This window comes from Vulpes vulpes, chromosome 14 (assembly GCF_048418805.1).
Source record: "Vulpes vulpes isolate BD-2025 chromosome 14, VulVul3, whole genome shotgun sequence".
Classification (NCBI taxonomy): Eukaryota; Metazoa; Chordata; class Mammalia; order Carnivora; family Canidae; genus Vulpes; species Vulpes vulpes.
Window position 1 is genome coordinate 102,559,232 of NC_132793.1, and position 26,143 is coordinate 102,585,374.

The following is a 26,143-nucleotide window of genomic DNA, read 5'->3' on the forward strand; positions in this document are numbered from 1 at the left end:
GCTTCCTGATATTAAAAAAAGTTACCTTTTTAATTTTTAATTCTGCAGAACTTTATCAAAATCTTCCATCCAACGTGGAGGCCAGATTTTAGCTCCCACCATGCTCCTAAAGGACCCTCCTCCCACATATCTCACCTGGCACACAAAAAGCAAACTCACTGTCAAAAGAAGTCCAGGCAGTTGCCCCTGGTGCTGTACCCTGGTGCTATAATGAGCACCTTCACTGCTGCCGCCACCCCAGTTCCTCTGTTAATACATCTATTATCAGAGTTTTGGTGGCCTGTGGCCTGGAACCTGGTTATCTGCTGAGCCACAGCAGGCAGAGCTATGGCCATCCCTCTGGCCTCAGCCTGGGCCAGGATCTGGCGTGTGCTGGGGGTCAGTAAGTTGGAAATGGCTGGGATTGCTATGGCCCATTGCAGCCCCAGAATTTCACCCATGGTAGCAGGAGGAGGAAGCATCACCACTGTTTTACGTGAACATCCATATGCACATGCAAACCTCTTCCCTTCTGGTGTGCTAGGGATTCCCTTTTCTCTACCACTTTGAGAACAGGCTGGGAAGAAAAAAATTGGAAAAAAAAAAATGGAGGGAGGAGAAAAGCTCTCTTCATTGAATCAAAGAACCATCCTTTAGGGCCTGTACCTGGGAGGGCGCACCTTTAGTACAGGGCACCTGGAGTTAATGTCCATTTGCCAGAACAGCTATACTGGCCGCCCTGATGGGAGTAGGACCCCCCTGTCCTATCTAGAAGAGGGGTTCAGCTGGACACACCCACACTCTCTGCTCCAACCCTGACTACAGTTCTTATTGCTTTGTGTTTTGTACCAATTCCCCCACTTTGCTGTGAGCCTTTGGAGGTCAGTAAACATGTCTCACTCATTGTCATTATCCCAGGACATATCTCTGTGCCAGGCACAGTAAGCATGCAGGAAATGCATGTTAGGTAAAGCACTGAGCAAATGTACATATAGCTAACAGTCCCAGCTTAGGGAAATGGCATGTGGACACACCCAGCTTATGAGAACGTGCCGACATCACACATCACCATCCTGGGGCTCAGGAGTCCTGCTCGGTCCTCAGCCTCTCTGGGCAGCTCCCCACCCACGCGGCTTCATCTTTTCAAATGTTCCTCCCACCTGTTCCTTCCTCCTCTCTGAACGAAGAAGGCACACAAATATTTGTTCAGGGACTGAACACCTCCCCACGGTGCTCTAATTTCTCTCTTCAACCCACTTCTCCCGCAATACTGACACTCACAGACCTGGTCCCATGCATGACAGCTGCCTGTCCCAACTCCCGACAAGTGTCCCAGCCTATGGTGGCCCTGCCTCCCCAGCTTTACAGCACCCACCATAGGCACATGGACCAAAGGAGCCACTGAAGAAGCACAAATGCCTGTCCCAACTCCCGACAAGTGTCCCAGCCTATGGTGGCCCTGCCTCTCCAGCTTTACGGCACCCACCGTAGGCACATGGATCAAAGAAGCCACTGAAGAAGCACAAATGCCACTATCCAAAGACTCGATGGGAAGGCAAAGAAACCACCTGCAGGTGGGCAGGGATGTCACAATCTCTAGGGTTTACGCATGTTGCTGACCCCAACCAGCCGCCCAGGAGCTCTGCTCCATGATTGCCAAATTATTTCTAGAAAGGGAAAGGAGTAACTCTTTTAGGCTTTGTGGACCATATGGACTCTTGAAACTAGTTAACTCTGCTGTAGCACAAAGGCATCCATATACAATAAACGAATGAATGGACATTTCCATTCCCAATAAAACTTTATTTACAAACACAGGCAGCAGGCTGGATTTGGTCCACAGGTGATCATTTACCAACTCCCAACTCCCTTAACTGAGTGGGGTAGTGAGTATAGGAACTGTCACAGTGCTTAGCCTCTCCAACACCTTGAAAACTCTGCACATTACACTGTATTTTTAGGACAATATCTTTCAACCATCTCAGGGGTTGCTCGACACTTAAGAAGCTTTTAATATCCTGATATTCCAGCTTAGTGGAGCCATGCCCTTGGCTATGGTACCTCTCATAACCTTTAACCTTGAGAATGACAATGGACACCAGTACTGCCCCAGCCGAGCAGAGACTTGCCCTTACATCTCTGGCACAGACTGGCCGAACACGACCAAGTCTTGGAAGGAAGGACAGACCCTATCTCCTAGGACACATTTTCTCCCACCAGTGTCTGTCATCACTGGCCGCTTCCTCAGTCCCACTCCACTGTGGTTCTTACGGCCCCATTGCTCCCAAGGTAGCAGGTAGGAACACTCTGTGACTGGAGGTCACAGCCCCACAGCAGAGCCTCTTCAACAATGGCCACCATCCCTACCGGCCCCAGGTCCTCAGAGCAGCTGTGGACACTGGGGGGACACCAGTTACCTGGATACACTAGACTCTTGCCCTGCATTCTCTCTTCCAAAAGAGATGCTGGAGTTCACACTTATTTGGTGAGGGCCCACAGATTCCTGCCTCAGCCATTCCCAGGGCCCAGCATGTTTTAGGGGGCATCTTTCAATCCTTACCTGCTTCGAGTTAGTCAGGTAGAGCTTGGCTGCCAGATTGATGACCTGTAGCTTGACAATGTCCTCCTCTGCCGTGAAGGACTTGGCCATTTTTCTCAGGACATCAGGTGCAATCTTGGGGACGTGCTCACAGTACTCGCCGATAAGCCACAGGATGCTGGCTCGGGCCATGGGCACCTGTTGGTGTGTGAGAAGGGTCAAGACAGGTGTACATGTGGAAATGTGGGTGGGCATGTGGCTTGCCACACCAATGGGGATCCTCCCAACTGTGCTGGCTTATGAATCATGGGGATCTCTGGAAATGGGTCAGGGGGCTGGTGGGAGAGAGATTAAAAGGTGAGCATTGCCTGGGCAGCGTCTCCCCTCTCCCCAGGGGTTTACTAGCATAGGCACAGTTTTCAAGGGCCAAAGTCAGCCCTGGTTTGGTTTAGAAGACTGATTTTCTAGATCCATTGCACCTTCAGTGTTTTACTTTCGTGCTATTCTTCCTGAATCTTCAAGGAATACCTTATTTGAATGTTTCAGCTTCGCAGTGCAACAGAAAAACATGAGCTTTGTCAATTGGCCAGAGCTTCAGAGCAAAGAGGAGCAGTGGTATAAGAGCATGGAGCTCAGCAAGGGACCCTCAAGGGGTAAGTGAGTCTTGGGCAACACATAGGGACCACGTGGATGCTCCCTTTTTCCCCTTCCACCTGCAGACCTTTCAGAGCCAGCATGGAAGGTAAGGACATTGATCTTATGAAGACTTAGAAGTGTTTAATTACAGGGTTTTAAAATCACGTTGGGGGGGGGGGCCCGCTGGGATGGGAGGGAAACTAGGGTTCCTCCCTCACCTGGATGTTATCTGTGAGCTTTGCCAGATGTTTGATGATCTCTCCGTGCTGTGCAGGCTGCATCTGGAGTAGCTTCTTAATGACCACCACGGACTCCGCCACCACAAGCTCTGTGCACCGGGACATGAGCGTGTGGGCCCCAGGGTAGTCAGACAGCCACAGGCAGGGGGACAGACACACCTGCAAGGGCCCCTGACCCCTGGGTCTCCTCCACAACTCCCTGCACTTCTCCAATGGCCCCCAAAGGCGTAGCAACACTCAGACGCTAAATGAGGTTGATGGACAGACAGATGAACATGCATTGTGTCTGGACAGACAGGCCGATGGCCACTGCTCATCAAAGCTGGCCACTCGGACACACACTGACCATCACGGTTGGATAGCAGCTGCACCAGGCCGTTGAGGCAGGTGTCCCGGACTCGGCCTATGTTGGTTGCACAGCGCCCAATGGCCTGGATCGTGGCTGCCACAAAGTCCTTGTCCATGCTGCGGATATAGGTCTGTGGGGCAGCACAACAGAGTGAACCCTCTGGGGGGTGACCATGCAGGCAGTGACTTCAGTGATTCTGCAGGCTTGAGGGTGACTGCTGGGGCAGCTTGTCACCCTCATTCAACGACTCATCATGCTGGAGACTAACCTCCAGGAGAGGGAGTGACACCCTCAGCCATTATGCAGTGACTCCCCAGCCCAAAGCCAGCAGAAGGCACTGCAAGGAGCCGAAGAGAATAGTTTCTCCACTTTTTCAGCCCTTACGAGAAAGTTGGCCCATTGAGATGATTCTTTCTGAGCACAGGGGCTACAGGGCAACTCTCCAGGGCCCCTCTGCTGGGAGCTGGGCCCTGGCCCATACCTGGAATTCCCGTAGGACAGTAGGGATGTTGGTCTCATTGGCCAGGTTGGTCAGCACTTCCAGCTGCAGGGGGGCAGAAAATGGGCAGCATGGCCAGTGGGCTCTCTGTGCTTTCACAACCCCTCATTCCAAACACCCTCCACAGACTAGAACACAATCCTACAGACAGCCCTGCAACATCCTTAAACCAATGAAAGAGATGACAGATTGTGAAACTCATCCAAAATGCAGGAGGACCAGTTTGCCTCGTAAATGGATTTCCTGCCAGAGTACGCTCATAGCACAATCATGTCACCTCTCCACCTCCATTGAAAACAAAGCCTCCTATTGCTTTCAGGATAAAGAGCAACATCCTTATCATTGTCTATAAATCCCGGTATGAGCTGACCGCTGTCTACCTCTGTTCTCACACTGCATTCCCCCTTGGCCTCCACACCCCATACTGGCCTTTTGTCAGACTGCTTCCTGTCTCAGGACCTTTGCTTATACTGCTTCTTCTGTGTGAAGCTGTTCTGCCGTTCCTGTCCTTGCATTCACCTAGGTAATTCGTGTTCATTTCTCAGGCATTTCTCAAGCCTCACTGCCTGGAGGAAAGCTTCCCTGACACCAGACTAGATCAGGCTCTCCAAGTCTATGCTCTGACGGTCCTCTGCAATTCTCTTTCTTACCACATCTCTCAAGTGAATTTTTCCATGTGTTTTGGGATTAGCTGCTCAGTGTCTCCTCCTCATCCCAACTAGACGGCAAGCACCCAAGGGTGAGGTGTCTGATGAGTTCGCCATCTCTCCTATCCCTAGATCTAGCTGTGACTGATACATAGTAGATGTTCAGAGTCAGGACTACCTGCTGCTGAATGAAATTACTCAGTAAAGAGGAAGCAGAGATGGAATGGAATGTGGGTACGGGCTCCTGACACATCTCTGTGGGTGTATGTTTACATGGAAGCCTGAGGGGGTAGATGTGTAGGGAAAGGAACACTGGGTGGAACACAGGAGCCTGCCCGAAGTGGGGGCTAAGTAGGCATTCTGGAGTCAGCAGGCCACAGACCTCACCTCCTTGGGTCTACATTTTTATAAGATGAAGATCATGTATGCTTCCCAAGTTTAGTACAAAAATCAGATTACTTTACGTGTGCAAAGTAACAGATGTCTAATAGGTGAGAGGCAAAGGGTGAGTCCCTTCCCACTCTCGTCAGCCTGGCTTCCTGAGCAAACGCTTCTGGCTGGAGCAGCCACGGGCCCAGCTGCAGAAACAGGCAGGCCCAAGGTGGCCACTGTGGATATCTAAGTAGGTCGGTGCGGTGGGAGTGAGGCGGGAAGGCCCCATGCACTTCTGTCCATCACTCACCTTCAGGATCTTGATCTGGGTGGGGTCGGTGGATCTGATGTAGAAGCTCTTCAGGTAGGGTTCAAACATACCCTGGCAGAGAGAGGCAGCCCAGGGAGCTTCATCACAGCAGTAGACCTGCCTCTCTCCCAGAGCTACCCCACTCTCCTGCCCAAGGCCCAGAATCCTCCCTCTCAGATCTGACCAGGTCTTTCTTCACTGGGTTTTCCTCTCTCAGCGGACCCCAGGATCCAAGCCCTGCTTATCCTCCTGGGTTTGGGATCTCCCCTTTGCCATGCTCTGCACAGCCCTTCCCCAGTGCCCCGCACACCCACAGGAGCTACGCCTCGGGCTTCCTGGGCAGGCTTCAGTCACTTGCTCACCCGGCGCTTGATGGACATGGTGGCCACGTTCTGGAGTACCACGTACTGCACCTCACTACGGAGAGAGGACAGGTCAGAGGTACCTGGGCCCCTCCACCAGGCCAAGGGGCAGCGAGTGGAGGGAAGGGAGGTGGGCCAGACAAACAGGAGGGAGAGGAGGGGACCAGTGTGTGGGGGGGAAGAATGGGGTCAGTACAAAGTCTGGGGTGTTGGGGGTGCTATGTGCTCCCAGAGCAGCTGGCTGCTGGGAGGGCCTGCGGAGTGCGCGGGGCGGGCAAAGGCAGGCCAGCCGTGCCGCGCAGCCTTCTGTGGGCGGGGCGGGGCGGTGCGGGGCGGTGCGGGGCGGGCCTCAGCGGGCAGGCACCTGTGTGGGCGGTGCCGGGGGCGGAGCAGCCCCCAGAGCGGGCGGGGCGAACCGGCCCATCCACCCCAGCAGCCCGAGCAGCCCGCAGTGCGGGCGGGGCAGGCTCCACGCACCAGCCCATCCATCCTGCTGGTGTGGGTGGGGCGGGGTGGGGCGGGGTGGGGCGGGGCGGGGCGGGGCCCGGCCGGCGAGGGTGTGCAGTGCCCCCAGCGGGCGGGGCAGCCGGCCCAGCGGGGTTGCGCACCTGTGGCTGCGCAGGAGGCGCACCAGGGCCTTGGCGATGACGCCCACCTCCGCCTTGGGCGCCAGGTGGAAGTAGAGCTGCGCCACCGCCATCACCACGGCCGCGCTGCGGCTCTGCAGCAGCGGCTTTGTGTTGCGCAGCAGCAGCCGGTGGTCGGGATCCATGACGTAGGGCTTGCGGGCGGGCAGCGCTGCGGTGGTCGCCTCCTCTGAGCCCGGGCCCTTGGCCTCATCCTCTTCCGAGCCGTAGAAGGCTTTCTCGGGGTTCTCCTCTAGCAGAGATTCCTGGGGGCGGGGGCGGGGCGGGGGTGGGGCAGTGGGCGCCTCCTCCCGGCCGCCCTCCCCCCTGCGCGGCCGGGGCGAGGGCTGGGGCCCTGGCACTCACGTTCTGGGTGGGGCTCAGGAACTGCGTGCGCGCATAGCGGGTGAGCATGCTGATGATGACCACCTGGCCCCACTCCTCCACGTCGATGAGCAGGTTACAGAGTTTCCGGTAGTTCTTGTGAATCAGGTCGATGCGCTCCGGGCACACCTCCTCGAAGGCCATCACCACGCTGCCCGCCACCAACTGGGGAAGAAGGGGGCAGTGGCTAGAGAGGGCGCGCAGGAGGGGCCGAGGGCCTCTGTCCCGCTCCTTTCCACCGCCCGGCCGTGTGTGAGGTGTACACACCGTGGTCTTGTCGGCCAGAAGCTTCTCAATGACCTCGATCAGCTGGTCCTTCTGGTCAGAATCCAGACTGAAGGAGAAACAGTGAAAAGGAATTTGCCCCTCGCCCCATCTCCCACCTTCCCAATATCTGCCCAAGCTGTGCCCACCTCCCGCACCCCAACCGCACTGGTGAAGAGGTGTGAGCTGCCACCACCACTGTCCTCCATCTCTGTCAGTTCCCCAAACCGTCTCAAAGTATCCCAAGTATAAAAGAAAAAGGGCAATCTGCAAGACCTGGGAGGGGTCAGGGGTGCTGGGGACTTGAGAACCGCTCCCAGAGGAGTGAAGGGCTGTATTGGGGCATACCTGTAGAGTTTAGGGATGGCATGAGCTGCTGTTTTCCGTACATAGGGTGACATGTCCGAGGCAGCTTCCTTGATGGCCAGCATCATGATGGGCACTATGATGGGCACCCGGATGCTAGACAGGACACGGAGGGCACTAGCCCGGATCAGCTGGTTGGGGTCCTAAGAGCAGAGGTGGAGGCAGAGCCCTGAGAGAACACAGTGCGCTGATAGGAAAGGCTACACCTCTGGAACCCACTGTTCCTGGCTACCTCCCCAACTCCCTGAATGATGTGCCAGTGCTAGTACCTGGGGGGTACTACTTGAGGGAACTGGCTTTTGGCCCCCGCTGCAGAAATCTGATACCTGAACAGTTGTGGCAATGGGTTGCTTCACTTTCAGGAAGAGTAAAAATCTTCTAGAATACCTGAAGTTCCTGAAACACCTCCTGGTCCTCGAGTGGGATTTTGGTGGGGAGGAGGGGTCTTTGTATTTATGCCAGAGCTGACTACCAGCAAATGTAAACTAGCCTTCTTCCCAGGGTTCATCTTTAACGCTCCTTTTCCCCAGCAACTTCCCAAAAGTTGCTCCTCTTCTTTTCCTCCAGTGTTTAAAATACATAGGTGCACAGGTCCCTCCTCTTTGCTCCTGCTGCATCCAATACACACCTGGGAAGAGCCTTTAGTATACTGCAATCATGGCTGCAGCACTACTGTAAATTGCTGTGAATTTTAGAGAACGGTGGACAATGGGAGAGGTTTTAGAACACTAAATGGCAGATGCCTCCCTGAGGTTCTAAAACAGAAAAAGAGAAGATCCATGAAATGACAGGGGACGATAATGGTAATCCCTGTCAAAATTCTAGAACTGATTTTTAAACACATGGTTTAGAAGCACTTATTTAAAAAGCAGGAGTCTGTATTTTCTCAGTCAAATCATGTCATATCTCACTGCTCTAGCCTATTTTTTCCTTTTTATTTGGAAATGAATACGGATTCACAAGAAGTTACTAAAAAAACACATTTTCCTTTTTGATAGAGTAACTAGGCTGGCCGATATTAACACTGTGTATTTCGATTTCAGCAAGGCATCCCTGGGTTAGGGTTAGGGTTAGCAATCCTGGCTTGCCTTTTTTTTTTTTTTTTAAGATTTTTAATTTATTTATTCATGAGAGACACAGAGAGAGAGGCAGAGGGAGAAGCAGGCTCTATGCGGGGAGCCCAATGCAGGACTCAATCCCAGGACCCGGGGATCATGCCCTGAGCCAAAAGCAGATAGATGCTCAACCACTGAGACACCCAGGCGTCCCCTGGCTTGCCACTTTTGATGCAGGCTTTTTGTTTCACTGAATATGTAAGCATTTTAAGAGCAGAATTCCTGTCTATTTTGTTTCTGTATCCCTACAGCCCTTTGCCCATGAAAGGTGTTAAGAAATTTCTCTGCTATTGAAAAAGATCCTTTCTAACAAGATAAGAAAATGCCAGCTGACTGTATAATTAGGTGAATCCACAACTTGGTAAAACATTGTACTTGGGGAAGGTTTATTAACAGATAACCTTGGGACTCACAGTCTGTTGCCGTGGTCTGTACAGCTTATGAATATCTTGGAGGAAGACGCAAGAGGACAAAAATGAAGATTTAGAATTGCCCTGAATTGGACGCTGTGCTAAACCAATAAAATGAAATGTAATGGGATGTCATATGGGATTCAGGGGACCAACTGCATAAAGACAGTATGTAGGGAGACCTAAATTATCTGACTGCCCACTGGAGTTTGTCTGAATTGAGCCAAACACGGTAGTGGGCTCCTGAGAAACCAAACCTGGTCTCAGCCTGGATCGATAAGAAGGGAGAGTCCTTGATGGAAATGAATGGTTCTAATGTACAGGAGAGCCCAGAGTCATTAACAACAGCAGAAAGATGGGGATCCCTGGGTGGCTCAGCAGTTTAGCATCTGCCTTGGGCTCAAGGAGTGATCCCGGGGTCCCAGGATCGAGTCCTACATCGGGCTCCCTGCATGGAGCCTGCTTCTCCCTCTGCCTATGTCTCTGCCTCTCTCTCTCTCTCTCTCTCTCTCTGTGTGACTATCATAAATTAAAAAAAAAAAAAAAGATTAAAAATAAATAAATAAAATCCTTAAAAAAAAACCAACAGCAGAAAGAAAATGAGTTTTAGAGGAACACATATATCATGTGATACCATTTACAAAACAATATTATATGTTATTTAGGAATGCATAAATAAGTAGTAAGACAGTAAATGCATGCACATGAATGATAAACAGGAGAAGATACATAAGGGGCTTTGGCTATTGATAAATTTTTCATTTCTTACGTGTGGCATATAGATATTCATTATACTATTCTTTGTGCCTTTTGTGAGTTTGAAATAAATTTTTAAAAATGTAGCTATGGAGGTTTTGAGACAATATAATGGTTTCATTTTTTTTTTTTAAGATTTTTATTTATTCATGAGAGACACAGAGAGAGGCAGAGACATAGGCAGAGGGAGAAGCAGGCTCCCTGCAGGGAGCCCGATGTGGGACTCCATCCCAGGACCCCGGGATCACGACCTGAGCCAAAGGCAGACACTCAACCACTGAGCCACCCAGGCGTCCCACAATATAATGGTTTTAAAAGAAATTGTAGTTGTCCTAAGTTGCAGCAAATTGCCTTATGAAGGAGTGACATCTCTGTCACTGGAGATGGCCTGTTGGATATGTTCTAGAGCAAAGGTTGGAACATTATGGTCCTCAGGCCAAATCTGTCTTCTGCCTTTTTTATAAATAAAAATTTAGGGACACTTGGCTGGCTCAGCAGTTAAGCGCCTGCCTTCAGCTCAGGGCATGATCCTAGAGTCCCCCGATCGAATCCCACATCAGGCTCCCTGTATGGGGCCTGCTTTTCCCCCTGCCTGTGTCTCTGCGCCTCTCTCTCTCTCTGTCTCTCTCTCTCTGTCTCTCATGAATAAATAAATCTTTTAAAAAAATTTATTGGAACCCAGCCATGCCCACTCATTGACAGGTTCTTACACACTTCAAGGGCAAAGTTGAGTGGTTGCAGGGTTGAAGCTATCTGGCCTACAGAGTCTAAATTACTGCCTGACAGTATACAGAAAAAGTTTGCAGACCACTCTTCTTGAGAATCCTTGCACTGAGTGGACTAAGGAGGCTTTGGGTAAATGTAGAACTTGCCTATGCAAAAATCCTAGAATAGTTCTTCTAAGAGGATTTAACCCTGATTCAAATAAAAAGATCACTTGCCAGTCTAGATAGATCGATCCTCTGGTTTTGTCTTTAAGAATTAACCTTGCACAATGTGTGGCCGGGGATACCCAGGTACTGCTGGCTGACTAAATGTAAATGCAAGTGCCCTTGCTTGCTGCCCCGCCTGAGAGGCAGACCCTGTCAGGCCCTCCTGCTGGCCACAGCACAGTGACCTAGGGCTGGGCCCAGATCTGGGCAGTCAGTCCTCAGGCTGCTCAGCAACCTACTGAACCAGCTGATCACGAAAAGCTGAGCTAGACCTTTCAGAGATGCTCTCACAGGAATGTGAGCTACATGTGCAGAAAGACTAGGGGAGTCAATGGTTGTCATCTGAGCTGAAAATGCTGCTGTGGAGAGAGAACAGAATGGCGTTCAGAGATACTGGCTTCTGTCCCCTTGACATATACCGACCAGGAAAGCATGCTGTGGAGACCATCACACATGCATGTCATATGCAAAACACAAGTGGAGAATATTCAGTTTAAATAGTATGAGGGGATTTAGCACCCACTCCATTCTAAAGGATTTGAATCTTCCCACTGATCTTTCCTTTAGGTGATTGATTGACTGATTTTTCTAAAGAAGGGGAAAAGGTGGGGAGGGACACAGGGAGAGGAAGAGAGGGAATCCCAAGCAGGCTCCTGCCTGAGTGCAGGGCCTGACATGGGGCTCCATCTCTCAAGACATCATGACCTGAGCCGAAATTAAGAGTCAGATGCTTAACCAACTGAGCCACCCAGGTGCCCCTCAGTGATTTCAATTTCTACCTGCCTCAAAGAGCCTGTCAGGACAACAGACATGATCCAGCCTTTAAAAGCTGGTGTTTTGCATACACCAGGACATCTAAGACAAGTCAACTACTTCTGGTGCTAAACAGAACGGTCACCATGGGCGCCTAGGTGGCACGGTGGGTTAAGCCTCGGGGCTCTTGGTTCCTACTCAGGTGATAACTTCAGGGTCCTGGAATCGAGCCCTGCCCTCAGCTCCATGCTTGGTGCACAGTCTGCTTGAGATTGTCTCTCCCTCTCTAAAAAATAAATAAATTTTTTAAAAAGAAGGAAGAATGATCACCTAGAGCTTGTTTCAGCTCTAGAGGAATAATTGTGTTGAACTCACTGGACGTGGACAGTCATGTGTTTATGGCATCTGCGCTGACCTCTGAACCCACCCCGGAGTCTGAGGCAGCTCTCCTACAGGGTAAACTCTGTTGCTTTCCTGTCAGTAGAGCTCATTTGTGTTCAGTAAGCCCTTCTGTCCTCCATAACAAGTCACAGGTGAAAAGGTTCCAAACTCATTGTTCTCCACAAAAACCCAGCCCAGGCCCACCTGCCGGCACCCAGGCTCTGACATACAGAGCTGAGGAGCCCAGGTCAGCCGTGGCCCTCACAGTCCTGTCCTAAGGAAGCTGGCTTTTGCCTGGTTATGGACCCCGGATCCTTCACGCCAGTGCGACTGGGAGGGAGCCCAGGGCTCTCTACTTCCAGGGCTTTAACTGGTTCACATTTGAGGCAACCATCATCCTGGGCTCCTCAGAGGAGGGGCTGCACGCTCTCAGGGCACCCACTCTGCGTCTCAACCCCCTACTGAGCCAGCCTCCACCGTCCGAGGGTCCCTTTGGCCCTTCTCTCTGACACTGACCCTCCCCATTCTTGGCAGGTAGGAAAGGCCAGAGCTGCTTCCCTCAGGCACCAGCCTCTCCCCGGCCTCCTTCTACATGGCATCCACAACCCCAGGTGCCACGGAGGCAAACCGAAACCTCTGACCTTTAGGCCACGTTGGAAGGTGGAGATAGACAGCAGGGCCAGGTCTTGTTGCTCTTCGGCATAACGTACCAGGTACACATAGACGAGCTTCTTCACCTGGGGAGAGCAGGTTTCTCAGCAGGACTGGTGCCCCCCACCCTGTGATATGCCATCACCTGGCTGGCTGTGATCACACAGGCAAATTCCCCCAGTGGGGGGCAGCATCCCTACTGTGCCCTGGGGCCTCCACTCGACCCACATCTGATTCAGGGACATATCCTGAACCAAGAACATTCAGAGCAAGTCAGGCCCCCAGGGGCTGGATCCTTCCCTTCCTCACCCCAACCGGCCGGAGTTGATTCCCGATGGAGGTGAGCATGAGAGATCCATCACTGGGTGGTGCTCACCTCTATGTTCTTGCAGGCCACGTTTTTCACCACAGCGGGAAACAGGTCTGAGGCATTCTTTCCCCGGGCGATCATCTGGGTGGTGGGAAGGAGAAGGGAAGGGGCCCCACACTCATTAGGGGAAAGTCCACAAGGACACAAGGAGAGCAGCTCTTTGATTCCTACCCGCCACCCACCCTGCCCTGAGGACCCCTTTTCCACTCACAGCCACAATCCTCTTCATGGCCTCCAGCTTGAGGGAATCCTTGTTGGTATCCAGCATCTCCTTCAGGTCATCATGCCTGGGGGTGCACAGGAGGTCAGGGGAGGCCACAAGAGTGGGGGTGGGGGTATGCCTCAAGAGGATAGAAAGAAGCGACATGGGTAGGGGACTTGGGGTCAGAGAAACGTGGGCCAGGATGTGGTGCAAGTTGAGCTGGGTGCCCCTGAAAAAAGCTCTGTTGAAGTCCTAACCCCCAGGACCCCAGGGACCCTTTTTGGAAACAGACTTGCTACAGTTGTCATTAGTTAGGATGAATGGTTGACACAGTATTCCTGGTGTCCTCATAAGAAGACAGCGGTGTGAAGAGAGAGACATGGAAATAATGCCATGTGAAGCCAGAGGATTGGTGTGATCCATCTACAAGTCAAGGAACACCAAAGATCGCCAGCACCGGAAGCTACAAAGTGATGAGCACAGATCCCCTACAAGTTTCAGAGGGAGCATGGCCCTGCTGACACCTTGATTTTGGACTTCTAGCCTCGGGATCTGTGAGACAATACATGTGTTGTTCTAAACCACCCGCTCTGTGGCACTTCTTTCTAGCACCCCAGGAAACCTATACAGCCGGGGACCTAGAGCCAGAAGAAGAAAGGTTTGGGGTAGGAAAGGTATGGACCCTGCCCAGAAAATGGCCAGTTGGATAGACGGGAAGGATCTGGAGCTGGTATCCAAACAGAAACAGGATATCCTAAGCCCACCCCAGGTGTGTCCTGAGCCCCGACTCCACAGACTGATCTAACCCCAGGGACTGGATGGGTCCCAGAGCTCCAGAAATCTACTGAGATGGCTTCACAGCAAAAGCCAGAGCTGTCCCTTAACATTCAATAGTGATTTCAGGCAGTTATAAAAACCTCATGGGGGAAATAAATGAAGATTTGGATAAATAACCCCTTGCATGTGGCTGAAGGGAATAGAGGTAGTCCTCAGGCCAATACATAAATTTCATGCAATGCCCCTTACAAGTTCAATGAAGGCATTTTGTCAAACATCCTGAAGTGGCAGCAAAATCTGCCTGGAGAAATCTAAAAATAATGAATAGGTTAAGAACTCCAAAGAATAGTCTGGGGAAAGAAGAGAACAATGAATAAATGACAGACAATTCATCCTCCTGGAATTCCAAACACAAATCAACACAGCAATGACAAAACTGCATGGTACCAGGCTAACAACAAAAAGTCAAAGGTCATAGGGGGCAATTTCTTTTTTTTTTTTCCCCATAAATGAATCTAAAGTGATACATTAGGAACAACTCACCAATGGAAGGAAGAACCTTTCCTTCCCATATATAAATGCTGTTGGGACAACTGCTATGCAGCAAAGAATTTAACTTGTACACATGTCTCTGACCAAAATAAACCCCACATTTTTTATTAATCATGAAATGATTTTTAAATATGGAAGAGGAAAGGGAAATTCTTATTTTCAAGGTCATAAAATTATCAGTAACCAGATGGCTAAGGTTTAATGTTTTAAAACTTTTGTATATGAAACTAAATTTAAGATAAAAAAACAAATATGGCAACTGTATTTGTTGGCTAGGTCTGCTATAACAAAGTACCACAGACTATGTGGGCTTAAACAACCTAAATTTATTTTCTCAAAATTTTAGAGGCTAGAAGTCTGAGATGGTGGTAGTGGGCATGGGCAGTGGCCTCTTCTGAGGCCTCTCTCCTTGGCTTATAGATGGTGGTCTTACTGTGTCTGTGCATGGTCTTCCCACTGTGTCTCCCTGTGTCCAAATTTCCTCTTTTTTAGTTTAAGATTTTTTTTCATGAGAGACACACAGAGAGGCAGAGACACAGGCAGAAGGAGAATCAGGCTCCATGCAGGGAGCCCGATGTGGAACTCGATCCCAGGATCTTGGGATCCCGACCTGAGCCAAAGGCAGATACTCGACCACTGAGCCACCCAGGTGCCCCCAAATTTCCTCTTCTTATAAGGTCACCAATCAGAATGGATTAGGGCTCTCATGACCTCATTTTAAATTTTTTTTTTTTTTTAATGATAGTCACACAGAGAGAGAGAGAGAGGCAAAGACATAGGCAGAGGGAGAAGCAGGCTCCATGCACCGGAAGCCCGACGTGGGATTCGATCCCCGGTCTCCAGGATCGTGCCCTGGGCCAAAGGCAGGCGCCAAACCGCTGCACCACCCAGGGATCCCTCATGACCTCATTTTAACATAATCATCTCTTTAAAGACCCCTGCCCCAAATATAGTCATATTCTGAGGTACCAGGGGTTAGGACTTCAACATAGGAATTTGAAGGGGACACAATACAGCCTATAAAGCAACAGAAAGGAAAATATTTGGGATATGGCAAACAAAAATTTAATATTCAAAGTAAAGCATTAAGGCGCCTGGTTGCTCAACGGTTCAGCATCTGCTCAGGTTGTGATTCTGGGGTCCTGGGATTGAGTCCTGAATAGGGCTCCCTGAATGAGGCCTGCTTCTCCCTCTGCCTATGTCGCAGCCTCTCTCTGTCTCTCATGAATAAATACATAAAACCTTAAACAAACAAACAAAAACAAAATAAAACACCAATATAGATTTAAGGTCTATATCCAGCTTTCATTGTAAGGGCTGCTGCAAGCATATCCACACCTGTTAGTCCCTCCAAGGAGACATAGCCCTGAGCTATCGCTCTCCTTTCAATGAGTGGAGCATAGTCTGGTAGTCCTCAGCCACGTGGTTGTGCAGTGAACAACCTGCCTGACCATACTCAGAGGTCTAGGGGGTGGGTGGTCAAAGAAGTGAACAGAGACCTGCGAATAGACTCATGGAAAAAATGCTTCTATACACAGCCAAGACAGCTGTGGGACAACTGATGTTCTCATGTGTTGCCAAAACGGTTCCAAGATGTGGTGATCAGTGTGTGCGGAGTCCTGCACAGTTCTCTCATCTCCCAGATAATAAGCCACAGCTTTTGAGACAGGCAGGAGAACCCAGCCTAGAAAGGTTATCACCAACAGTAGAAATTAAAAAGCAATGACAACCCATAAAAAAAAAAAAAAAGCAATGACATATTTAGAGACAGCAGAATGTCAGAAATTGAAGGGAATAGCGACAGCAGGGATGAGCAGGACAACAGTCACAGACAGGCCAGGTTGGCCAAGCTGCCGGTGCTGAGAGGCAAGTCAGCGACAAAAGCCAAGAGGAAAGGAAGAAGCCAACATGATGCATGGGCTGCCTTCTGCACAGATGCCCAAGTACCTAATGCACACTCAGAAGGGACAGAAGCAGAGCTAAGCTATGGATGATCCAAGGGTTTTAGAAAGGGTCTTTCCTGAACAGATTTTTTGGTGGAAAGCAGGGTAGAAAGCTAATGTCTTCCAGGACACAGAAGACCTGCTAGTCGTCACAGAGGCAGAAGAATGTCCAGCCCCAGCCATGCTCATCTAAATGCCCCCAGATCAGAGGATCTTCTCACTCTCCCAAACACAGGCCAGGTGGTCCACTGCTGCAGGCTGAGCTCAGGCCCACGGGGTACAGGAGGCCCAGCCGGTGCAGCTGAGCATGGGCACCATTAGGGCTGCGGGAGGATAAACGCTGGGCACCCCAGTCCCCGAGTACGAGTGCAGGCCACTGAACTGCCACATTCCACCATATGGACAGCTCACAGCACACATCCCACAAACACCCACACATACCAATACCCCCTCCGCGCTCCAGCACCATCCACACGTACCACAGGCACACCTGCAACCCACAGACACGCCTGTACCCCTCACAGACACATCTGTACCCCAGACATCCCCACATCCCCCCACAGACACATCTGTACCCCAGACATACTCATACCCCCAGATATACCCACACCCCACAGACCACCTGCACCCCAGACATTCTCACACCCAGACACACCTCATACCTACACCCCTAGACATACCCATGCCCCCACACCTCCACCCCATAGATATATCCACACATCCCCAGACACACCTGTACCCCCAGACACACACAATTCATACATAAACCCATACACACCCACGACCCTTGGAGAAACACACGATCACAGACACACACACCACATGTTCAGACACTTCCCACAGAAACTCTACACACATATACCCACATATGCATTAACACATACCTCACACCCACATCCCTAGACCCCCACAAACACACACATTCCCACAAGACTTCTCCATTGTCCCCCACCCCCCCATCTGGATGTGCACATCCCACCCAGTGCACCCCCACACCCAAGCCCCTCCACAACACACACCACGTACACACATACCCTCCCAACAAAACTGTCACTCTGGCCTCATTCCCCAGTGTCCAGTCAACTCCTATTTGAGATGCTGGAAGATGAATTTAGGCTTCTAGGATCAAACAAACACAGGCAGCCTCATGGACTCTCCGGCCTCCTCCTGAGGGGTGGGCCTGGGTGACCTGACTGGGAGCAGCTGGAGTTTGCCTGGGTGTTGTCTAAAGCAGACTTCCTCACCCGGAGCGTCCTCACCAATCCTAGAAATGCCACAGGCCCCTGTCAAATGCACCACCTCTGGGGCCGTGCTGCAGCACCCATACTACTCCCACCCTCCAGGCCTGGTGCATATACTCCAGGCCCTGGAGGCTCCAGCTGGCCAAGGGGAATTGAGGGAGGGGAGGGCCTGTGGGTACACCGCACAGGGAGCCCAGGCAGGACTGTCAAATGCCCATGAGCAGACATCAGCCCCCTCCTGGGATGTGACCACCCCCGGGCCGTCATCTTGTGTGCCCGAGAGGGAGAGGGAGTGAGGGATGCACAGCAAGGCTCCGAAGCCATGAAACATTAGCCTCTGTGGTCAGATCCCCTTACACCACACTCTCTCTGCCCTGACCCCTGGCCTGACCTGGCCGAGGAACTCTCCAGGGGGTGGCCAGAGCCACCCAGACACTGAGGCCAGACGTGCTCACCTCCCTGATACACACCTTCCTCCCTCTCCTCACCACCAGAATCCCAATCCCCTAGAAGTGGGGGTGGGGGTGGGCTGCCCAAACTCTGCGTCTTAGCCTGTCTCCAAACCTCACCCAGAGCCCACTGCAGCCGGGACCTGGGAGGGGGAAGGTCCAGGTGGAACCATAACACTATCCCCCTCCGCCAGAGCTGCCCGAGTTATGTTCATCGCCTCATACACTCAGCCCCCACACTGCACCCCTGATGCCCCCACCCGCCTAGACCTCCTCCTGGGGAGGTGGAGTCTGAGCTAGAGCAGCAGCTGTCCACTCTTCCTGGCATGGGGGTGAGGGGCCCTGGGAGTTCCTCTGTACCTTAGCGGCTGGCTCTGGCTCTGGCCAGGCTCCGGGCCAGGCCCTTCCAGGGACGCCTCCGGGGTTGTGTCTTCCTCGGGGGCCTGCAGCCACCGGAGCTCCTCAGGCTGCAGGGCCTGGTACCAGGGTGGGGGCCCGCCTTCAGGGGCCAGCACAGGGCTGGCAGCCTCCTGGTCAGCTGCGCCAGCCCCTCTGCCCCCTGGCCTCACCACAGACCCCGGGAGCTGCAGGAATCGCTGCATGGGGCACCGGGTCCTGCTCTGAGATGAGACTGAGCCAACCAGGGAGCCAGGGATGCCTGTCCCTGTCCTAGACGGCCCGCCCCCGAAACTCAGAAACCAGACACTGGCAGGGAAGGAGGCTCTGGTTTCCTTTTCGTGGCTCAGAGATAGGACTCCAGATGGGGAGGACGGCAGGGACTGGGGAGTAAACCACCCCTATCTCTGGCCTGTGGGCCAGGGGAGCTGATCCAGACAGAGGTGAGGGAAGCCCTCCTTACTCCCACTCTCCTGCCACATCTGGACCCCTGCCTCCCCAGAACTGCTCTTCCTCAGAAACCCTGTACACCCCCTTCCCACTCTGACCCGAACCCAGAGCCAGGTCCTTGATTCCTTCCTTCTTCTCAGTATTCTCTGGTCTCTACCTCCTCCCCACCTGGCCCAGGCCCCCCAGCCTGTCCCTCTAGCTGCTCTCTCTCATACCCAGGGCCCTCCCATCCTTGCTGCCCCTACCCTGCCAGGAGTAGTTGGCTTTATTTGCTGGATTTCAGACCTGCTCAATGCGCCTCAAATCCCCACCCACAGCCTTGCTCTCTGGCTCTGAGAGCTTCACCACCTGCTTCTCATGAAAATGAAAGGCCTCAGATAAAATCCCCTGCAGCTCCCAAACATCTGCATCTCCTCTCCTGTCCTCCTCCCCCGTGGGCAGTGATCCTCCTCAAAGGCAGCTCTGTAGGCTTCCCCTCCCACCACCCAGGGGTTCAGGCCTGCTTCAGTTCCCTTCAGCCTCTCCCACACAACTGGCTCCTTCCCATCAGCAGTTAGACTTGCTCCAGGCTCCCCCATCCAGATAATAAGCAAAAATAACAACAAAAATAAAATAAACCTTCTTGAACTAATTATCTCCAGCTACTCTTTTTTTTTTTCTCTCTCTCTCTCCCCTTTACAAACTTCTGGAAACCAAATTTCCCATTCACTGTGTTTTATTTATTTATCTCTTATTTGCTCCTCTATTCACTTTAACCTGGTTTGAGACGCTGATAAGAATTTAGGGCTGAGGGGCACCTGGGTTGCTCAGCGGCTGGACATCTGCCTTGGGCTCAGGGCATGATCTGGGGTCCTGGGATGGAGTCCTGCATCGGGATCCCCACAGGGAGCCTGCCTCTCCCTCTGCCTGTGTCTCTGCCTCTCTCTGTCTCTCATGAATACATAAATAAAATCTTAAAAAAAAAAAAAATAAAGCAGGGATGCCTGGGTGGCTCAGCGGTTGAGCATCTGCCTTTGGCTCAGAGCGTGATGGTGGGGTCGGGGACTGAGTCCCACATCGGGCTCTTTGCAGGGAGTCTGCTTCTCCCTCTGCCTGTGTCTCTGCCTCTGTGTGTGTGTCTCTCACAAATAAATAAATAAAATATTTTTAAAAAATAATAAAGCAAACACGGCACAATGTCAACAATGGTTGGATCTAGGTGGAGGGTATGTATGTATTCCTTGTATTATGAACTCAATTTTTCTGTATGTTTAACATTTTTGGGGAAAAATAATCCAGCTCCCCCTCTTCTGACTTCGCCAGACTTGTCCCACAGAACAGGAAGTGGGGAGCAGAACAGGGAGAGGTTGACCGACTCTTTGTCAAACCAATGGTCGTGATTTCTTTCCCTTTTTTGGGTTGACATTATGGATTGCTGCCTCCTTGAAACCGCATGATGCCTTCAGTTTACTTTTTCTCAGTTACCTTGAAACACTCTTCCCCTGCATTCTGGTCATCCCTAATGTCTGTGTCTTTAAAGTTCCTATCTGTGCACTGTCTGTACTCATTTTATATCCCTGGGTTACCTTCACTTCCTTCTGTGGCTTTAATATATATATATATATAAATATATATATACATATATTTATTTATTTATTTATTTATTTATTTATTTATTTATTTATATTAAACGTATTTATTTATATATATATTTTAAGGATCTGTCCTGGAATCCAAATCCTAAAATCTCCTAGCTCCTAAGCTTAAATACCCCCCAGAGTTTACAATCTCAGGCTCTCAAAAGCTGGGCTCCACATTATTTTCACAAATTTGTTTGTAACATCTTTATTTCCAAACACACTGTAAGGCACTACCATCTATCCAGTTATAAGAAATAGTAATCTGAGTATTATACTTACCTTTTTCCCCCAGTTAATCAGGTCTGTGACTTCTACAGTCTCAAGAACCCTCAAATCCTCTTCCCCTCCCACAGTCTAGATCACCATGTCATGTCCCCCAACTTCCACACCACCCCTTGTTTCCTGCTCAAACTAGCACACCCCAATCTCTTCTGCATGATTCAGCCTAGAATCCTAAAATGCAAATCTGTATAACCTGCTCAGAACCCTCATTTCTGGTCACTCCAGGGGATTGCACAACGATTTGGGCCATATCCCACTAGCACCTACAAAGCCTGGCTCTCCATCTCCCCTCTCCCTACCAGTTCTTTGCTCTGCCTAGAACACCCTTCATGCTCCCCTGCCTCTGTTCTCCAGGCCAGGCACCAGCTCCTCGCAATCCTCCGACTGCTTCCACAGCATGGACTCTTCCTCTGTGCTCCCGTCTAGAGCCACTAGAGGACGAGGACTGAGAATGGTCCTGCATTCACAGTGACTAGGACAAGAATGGACATAACACCCCCTTAAAATACTGGTTTCATGGGGCGCCTGGGTAGCTCAGTGGTTGAGCATCTGCCTTTGCCTCAGGCCGGGAAGGGGGCTGCAGGCCTACGGAGAGGGCCAGGGTGGGGCCCTCCCCGTGATCCCGGGGGGCCTGGGATCGAGTCCCTCATCAAGCTCCTCACAGGGAGCCTGCTTCTCCCTCTGCCCATGTCTCTGCTTCTTTGTGTGTCTCATGAACAAATAAATAAAATCTTTTTTAAAAAAATGCTGGTTTCAGGATTTACAGATAAAGGAAAGAACCAAAGAATGAGCCAAAGGTGGAGGGCAAGAGTGGGAAGACCTCGTAGGGCTGAACTCCAGGGGCACAGTGGGAAGCAGGTGTGTGAGCGCCAGCCTGATGGGAGCTGGGGGCCTGAGCGTGGGGCCAGGACGAGGGAAGCGATCCGTAGGAGAGGCCCGGCTCGGGAGGCTCGGAGGGCACACGCAGGGCCAGCTCACCGACGCCGAGCCTCCCCCACGGTCTTCCGGAGCCAGCTCGCCCGCGTGGAAGAGGCGGGGAAGCTGTCGTGCAAACCCACAGACCGCAGGCACGCCCGGGGGGGGGGCGGGGGCGGGCCCTCCTGGTGGGCCTCAGCCCCTTCCCGGTCCCCGCTGGGCCCCGGAGCAGGGCTGGGGCCGCGGGGGCCGGGCTGGGGCAGGCTGGGGCAGGCTGGGGCAGGCTGGGCCAGGTGGGGGCAGGGCCCGGGCGCCGCCGGGCGCGGGGAGGGGGCAGGGCGGGCTTCCGGTCCGCGCGGCCGGGCGCTGTCCATGGTGCCGGCGCGCCGCGGGCTCCTCACCGCTTGTAGTCGGAGGAGAAGATGCCGCCGCTCGCCGGGTCGTGGCCGTACTCGGGCTCCCCGGGGCCGGCGGAGCCGCCCTTGTCCTCGCCGTAGGCGGGGGCGGCCGACATGGGGCGGCCGGGGCGGAGGCCGGGGCCGGGGAAGCAGCGCGGGCCGGGCTCTGCAGAGGCCGCAATCGGCGCGGGCAGAGGCAAAGCGCTGATTTCCCGAGCGGGGCCGCGCCGCGCCGCGCCGAGAGGCTCTTAAAGGGACCGGCGCGTGCGGAGCGGAGGGCGTGTCCGCGGGGGGCGGGGCTGAGCCAAGGGGGCCGGGCCCGCCCGCAGGCCTCGGAAATCCCCGCCCCCGCCCCCCTCCCCGTCAGGAAGCCTCGGTCCTGCAGGACTGGATGCACCTCCGCGCCCCGCCGCTGGACTGAGGACAGCGCTGGGGGGCGGGGGGCGGGGGGCGGGGGGCGGTCCTAGAGCGGGAAGGAGGCACTGCACCCCGAGACCCACTTCAGAGACCAAGGACCCTCCGTCTCCCTGCAACATCTTTCCTGCAAAATCTGGGCCCTCTGGTGGTGTTTTGGTTTCTCACCAGGAAGCCGGGGGGAGGGGGTGGGGGGTGGGGGGTTCAGGGGGTTCCTGAACGCGACGGAATTTAAGGAGGTCTGTCCTAGTGAGGAGCCTACAGCAGGCTGCAGGCAGAGAAACGGAGACTGAATAGAAGCGGCAGTGAGCCCGGAATTCATCTTTGCAAAATAGTTTAATGCCCATTTCTGAGGCCCCGTGCCTATTCAGGAGGGCCTAAGATCACACCTAGTCCATAGCCAAGTTCAAGTCCACCGACACCTAGGAAGGAAGGGAGAGAGGGAAGAAAGAGGCTGGGGTAAGGTCTGGTGTGACAGTCAGGACCCCTGGATTATGTGAGGCCCCCAGCTCAGTTCCCAAGGCCAGAAGTACCCCCAAGGAAAGACGGCCTGGATCTAGAAAGTAGTGGCCAGGTTTGGTAAAGGGGTGGGATCTAGTTAGGCGTTGGATTGGATGGCTGCGGTCTCTTCCCTGGGCTTGGAGGAGGAGGTGAAGACGGCTTGACTTGGTGAGCAGAAGAAGTGGTGAGAAGAGTTTACAGGGCTGAGTCTTAATCTATAGACTAGGATCCCAGTGTCTCCAGAACCAGAATTTGTGGGCCTGGGTGTAAACGGACAGGGCCCAGGAAGATGGCTCCATAGGCAGGTTCCCCTGGGGGAACAGGAATGGAGGGTAACAAGGACCAGGGCAGCGCCCGGGTTTAGAAGTTGGTAGGCTGAAGGAAACACATGTGGCCAAGATCTGTGAGCTGGGGCCTTCCTGGAGTGGGCCCAAGAGTTTCAGAGAAGTGGAATCTCCACGAGCTGGCAGGCCTAGTTTCCCTCTGGGTGCTTTGGGTCTGCCAGAGTAAAGTGGACCTTGTGCTTGAGGAACGTGGCCCGGGCTGGGAGGGAAAGTGTGAATTTTGCAGGAGCACACTGGTTAGCAGCATTTGTTAACTGGCTTGGGAGGTGAGGTGAGGTGGTGCAAGGGTAGCTGGGCAGCACTCACCGAGTTAATAGGACGGCTATCTATTTGCAGGGGGTCCAGGATGGGCATGGGGCCCAGCAGACACCACGCAAAGTGCACGCAGTTGCTGCTCGTGGGGGTGATATGGGGGCGGGTCCGCATCCACTGCCTCCCACATGCTGTGCTCCAGAGCCACGCGGTCCACGCCACAGCGAGCGGGAGCGCAGCATTGGGCGCTGCCCCTGTTTGGATACGATGCCTTCATAGGAGCCCAGAAACGGGTGAGGCCCTTGGCCTGCGACATTCCTCCCTGCAGGGGTCGCCCAGTGGGCGCAGATCAGCCTTGATCCTGCAGCCAAATCTCCGAGGCCCTGGGGGCCCAGAGCCCTGCACCCTGCGTGCCGGGTCGCCCATCTTCAGAGACCCACACCTCCAGCATGGAACCCGGTTTTTGTTCTCGCTGCCCCACCCACTGGTGTCCCAGCCGGAGATGCTCACCTTCAAAGTGGATGATCTCCCCGTGGCCACAGTACACACCCACGTGGGCCCCGCACAGCGTCCGGTGGGGGACAACAGCCTGAACGGGAAGAGGTCTCCTGGCTCAGGCTCGCTGCCCTCCAACTCCACGGCCTCGAAGTGGCGACCCAGGAAAGCCTCAGAGAGGAACTTAATGGTGCTGACTGCCCAGGTCAGGGCCTGAGAGGAAACAGGGACCAGACCGCCGGGGGTTTGTTTGCACAGGCCGGGATGATGGAGGAGCCCGTTCCTTCCACTGGGCAGGAGGGCAGCAGGTCAGCTGGGCCTCTCAGGGCCCAAGGCGACCCATGCCTCTGTGTGCTGAAGAATGCCAGAGACCTGGGCATCACAAATGAATCCTACCCTGAGCCTGCTGAGAACCCCTGGGTTCCCAGCAATTGGGACCTGCTCCTCATCCAGTGTGTTCTTCTCATCCTAAATTCCAGCCTCTCCAATCTCCCTCCCCCCACTCCCACCACCCTCAGCATCCCCTTCCTCAACCATCTCCCATGTTGCCATTCCCTGGAGGCAACACCTGGGACTTGCATGTACCCGAGTTGAGCTGAAGAAACAGAAACCCAAATGACCTCTGGACCCAAGAGAGGCATCTCCTCCAACAGGCTTGGCAGCAAACCTCTATTGAGCAGCTGCTCATTTGATGTTTAATACAATTCTACAAAAAAGGGACAGTATCCCTGTTTTCAGGATAAGAAAACCAAGGCACACAGCTGTGTGTCTGGTCACCTTTACATTCCGTTTCCCTATATGGAAGGAAGAGGTTTCTCATATCTGCTGGGAACAGAGCCATCTAGGGACTTGGTAAGATGGCCTTCTGGGCTGTGCCAGAGATATGGTCTGAGACAGTTCCCCAGGAAAGAAGGTGAAAATTGGGGCCTGTTGAGCACTGACCCATCCCAGGCTGCAAGGAAGTGGCCCACCACTCCCAGGTGGGTGGGAGTGGTGGGCCCACCAGACACTCTGGGTGTCTTTGTTGGAAGGGAGGGGTCTGACTCCAGCAGATTTGACTGGGGTGGGAAGAACCCGTATGCAAACGAGGAGTGGAGCTACTCAGCCAAAGTTGCAGAGGTGCCAACCACCATGTGGCTGTGTCTCACTCATCCCTGACACTCTTGTTTCCTTTTTGGCCCTAGCCTGTAGTCTCCTCTATGTATTCCTGGAGGTCTTGTTTTCCCAGACTAGAAGCTGTGGAAGACTGTGACCAGCTCATCCCAGTTTGCCTGGAACTTTCCAGGTTTTTTTTTTTTTTTCAATTTTTATTTATTTATGATAGTCACAGAGAGAGAGAGAGAGAGAGAGAAGCAGAGACATAGGCAGAGGGAGAAGCAGGCTCCATGCACCGGGAGCCCGACGTGGGATTCGATTCCGGGTCTCCAGGATTGCGCCCTGGGCCAAAGGCAGGCACTAAACCACTGCGCCACCCAGGGATCCCCTTTCCAGGTTTTAAAATTGAAAGTTGCACATCCCAAACCCAGGAAAACCTGGATGGTCACCCTAGACTCTGGTCTCTCCCCTTCCACGTCCTTTGATTTTAAACCAGTTACATGCACAGCCCTCAGCTTTTGGTCATACTCTGGCAATCCCTTAGGTAGGGAGGGCACCTTGGTTCATGCTTCCCTCTCCCCTCTTTAACACTAGGCCAACTAGTGGCCACAGCTGTACCCTGGCTCCTACTGGGGCAGCAGGCATCCCACCTGGGGAGAAGACAAGACAAGCTGAGGACTTCTGCTGCTCCAGTTACCTGTGAAGCTCATCTAGGGAGGAAAACAAACAAAAAAACAAACAAACAAAAAGAAACCTAGCTATCATCACCTGGCTGCTGAAGAGGGAGGGTTTAGGCCATTGCCCCTCCCTTTGTATCTCCCTGGGCTGTGTGCTATGTGTGTCTGTGTGTATGTGCATGGGGGGGAGGGGGCAGCTGT

The 26,143-nt window shown here is 52.9% G+C and overlaps 1 protein-coding gene across 5 annotated transcripts in view; it reads right to left on the reverse strand.

Moving 5' to 3' along the window:
• AP3B2 (adaptor related protein complex 3 subunit beta 2) overlaps positions 1-22,644 on the reverse strand; it is a 32,930-nt gene extending 10,286 nt beyond the window's left edge. The window contains exons 1-15 of one of the 5 annotated variants that reach the window (XM_072737373.1): positions 19,236-19,395; positions 18,465-18,724; positions 13,152-13,227; positions 12,947-13,021; positions 12,561-12,656; positions 7,555-7,715; positions 7,210-7,276; positions 6,925-7,107; positions 6,541-6,824; positions 5,933-5,987; positions 5,571-5,642; positions 4,224-4,286; positions 3,740-3,872; positions 3,373-3,482; positions 2,540-2,716 (exon numbers count right to left, since the gene is read on the reverse strand). In XM_072737373.1, the coding sequence (XP_072593474.1) occupies positions 2,540-2,716; positions 3,373-3,482; positions 3,740-3,872; positions 4,224-4,286; positions 5,571-5,642; positions 5,933-5,987; positions 6,541-6,824; positions 6,925-7,107; positions 7,210-7,276; positions 7,555-7,715; positions 12,561-12,656; positions 12,947-13,021; positions 13,152-13,227; positions 18,465-18,706 (1,794 nt within the window). In that variant the 5' untranslated portion in view covers positions 18,707-18,724; positions 19,236-19,395. Of the gene's footprint in view, positions 1-2,539; positions 2,717-3,372; positions 3,483-3,739; positions 3,873-4,223; positions 4,287-5,570; positions 5,643-5,932; positions 5,988-6,540; positions 6,825-6,924; positions 7,108-7,209; positions 7,277-7,554; positions 7,716-12,560; positions 12,657-12,946; positions 13,022-13,151; positions 13,228-18,464; positions 18,725-19,195; positions 19,396-22,167 lie in introns of those variants that run through there. The other 4 variants (XM_072737369.1, XM_072737372.1, XM_072737371.1 and 1 more) reach the window with 4 other exon arrangements.
• Between the last annotated feature and the right edge of the window lie 3,499 nt (positions 22,645-26,143).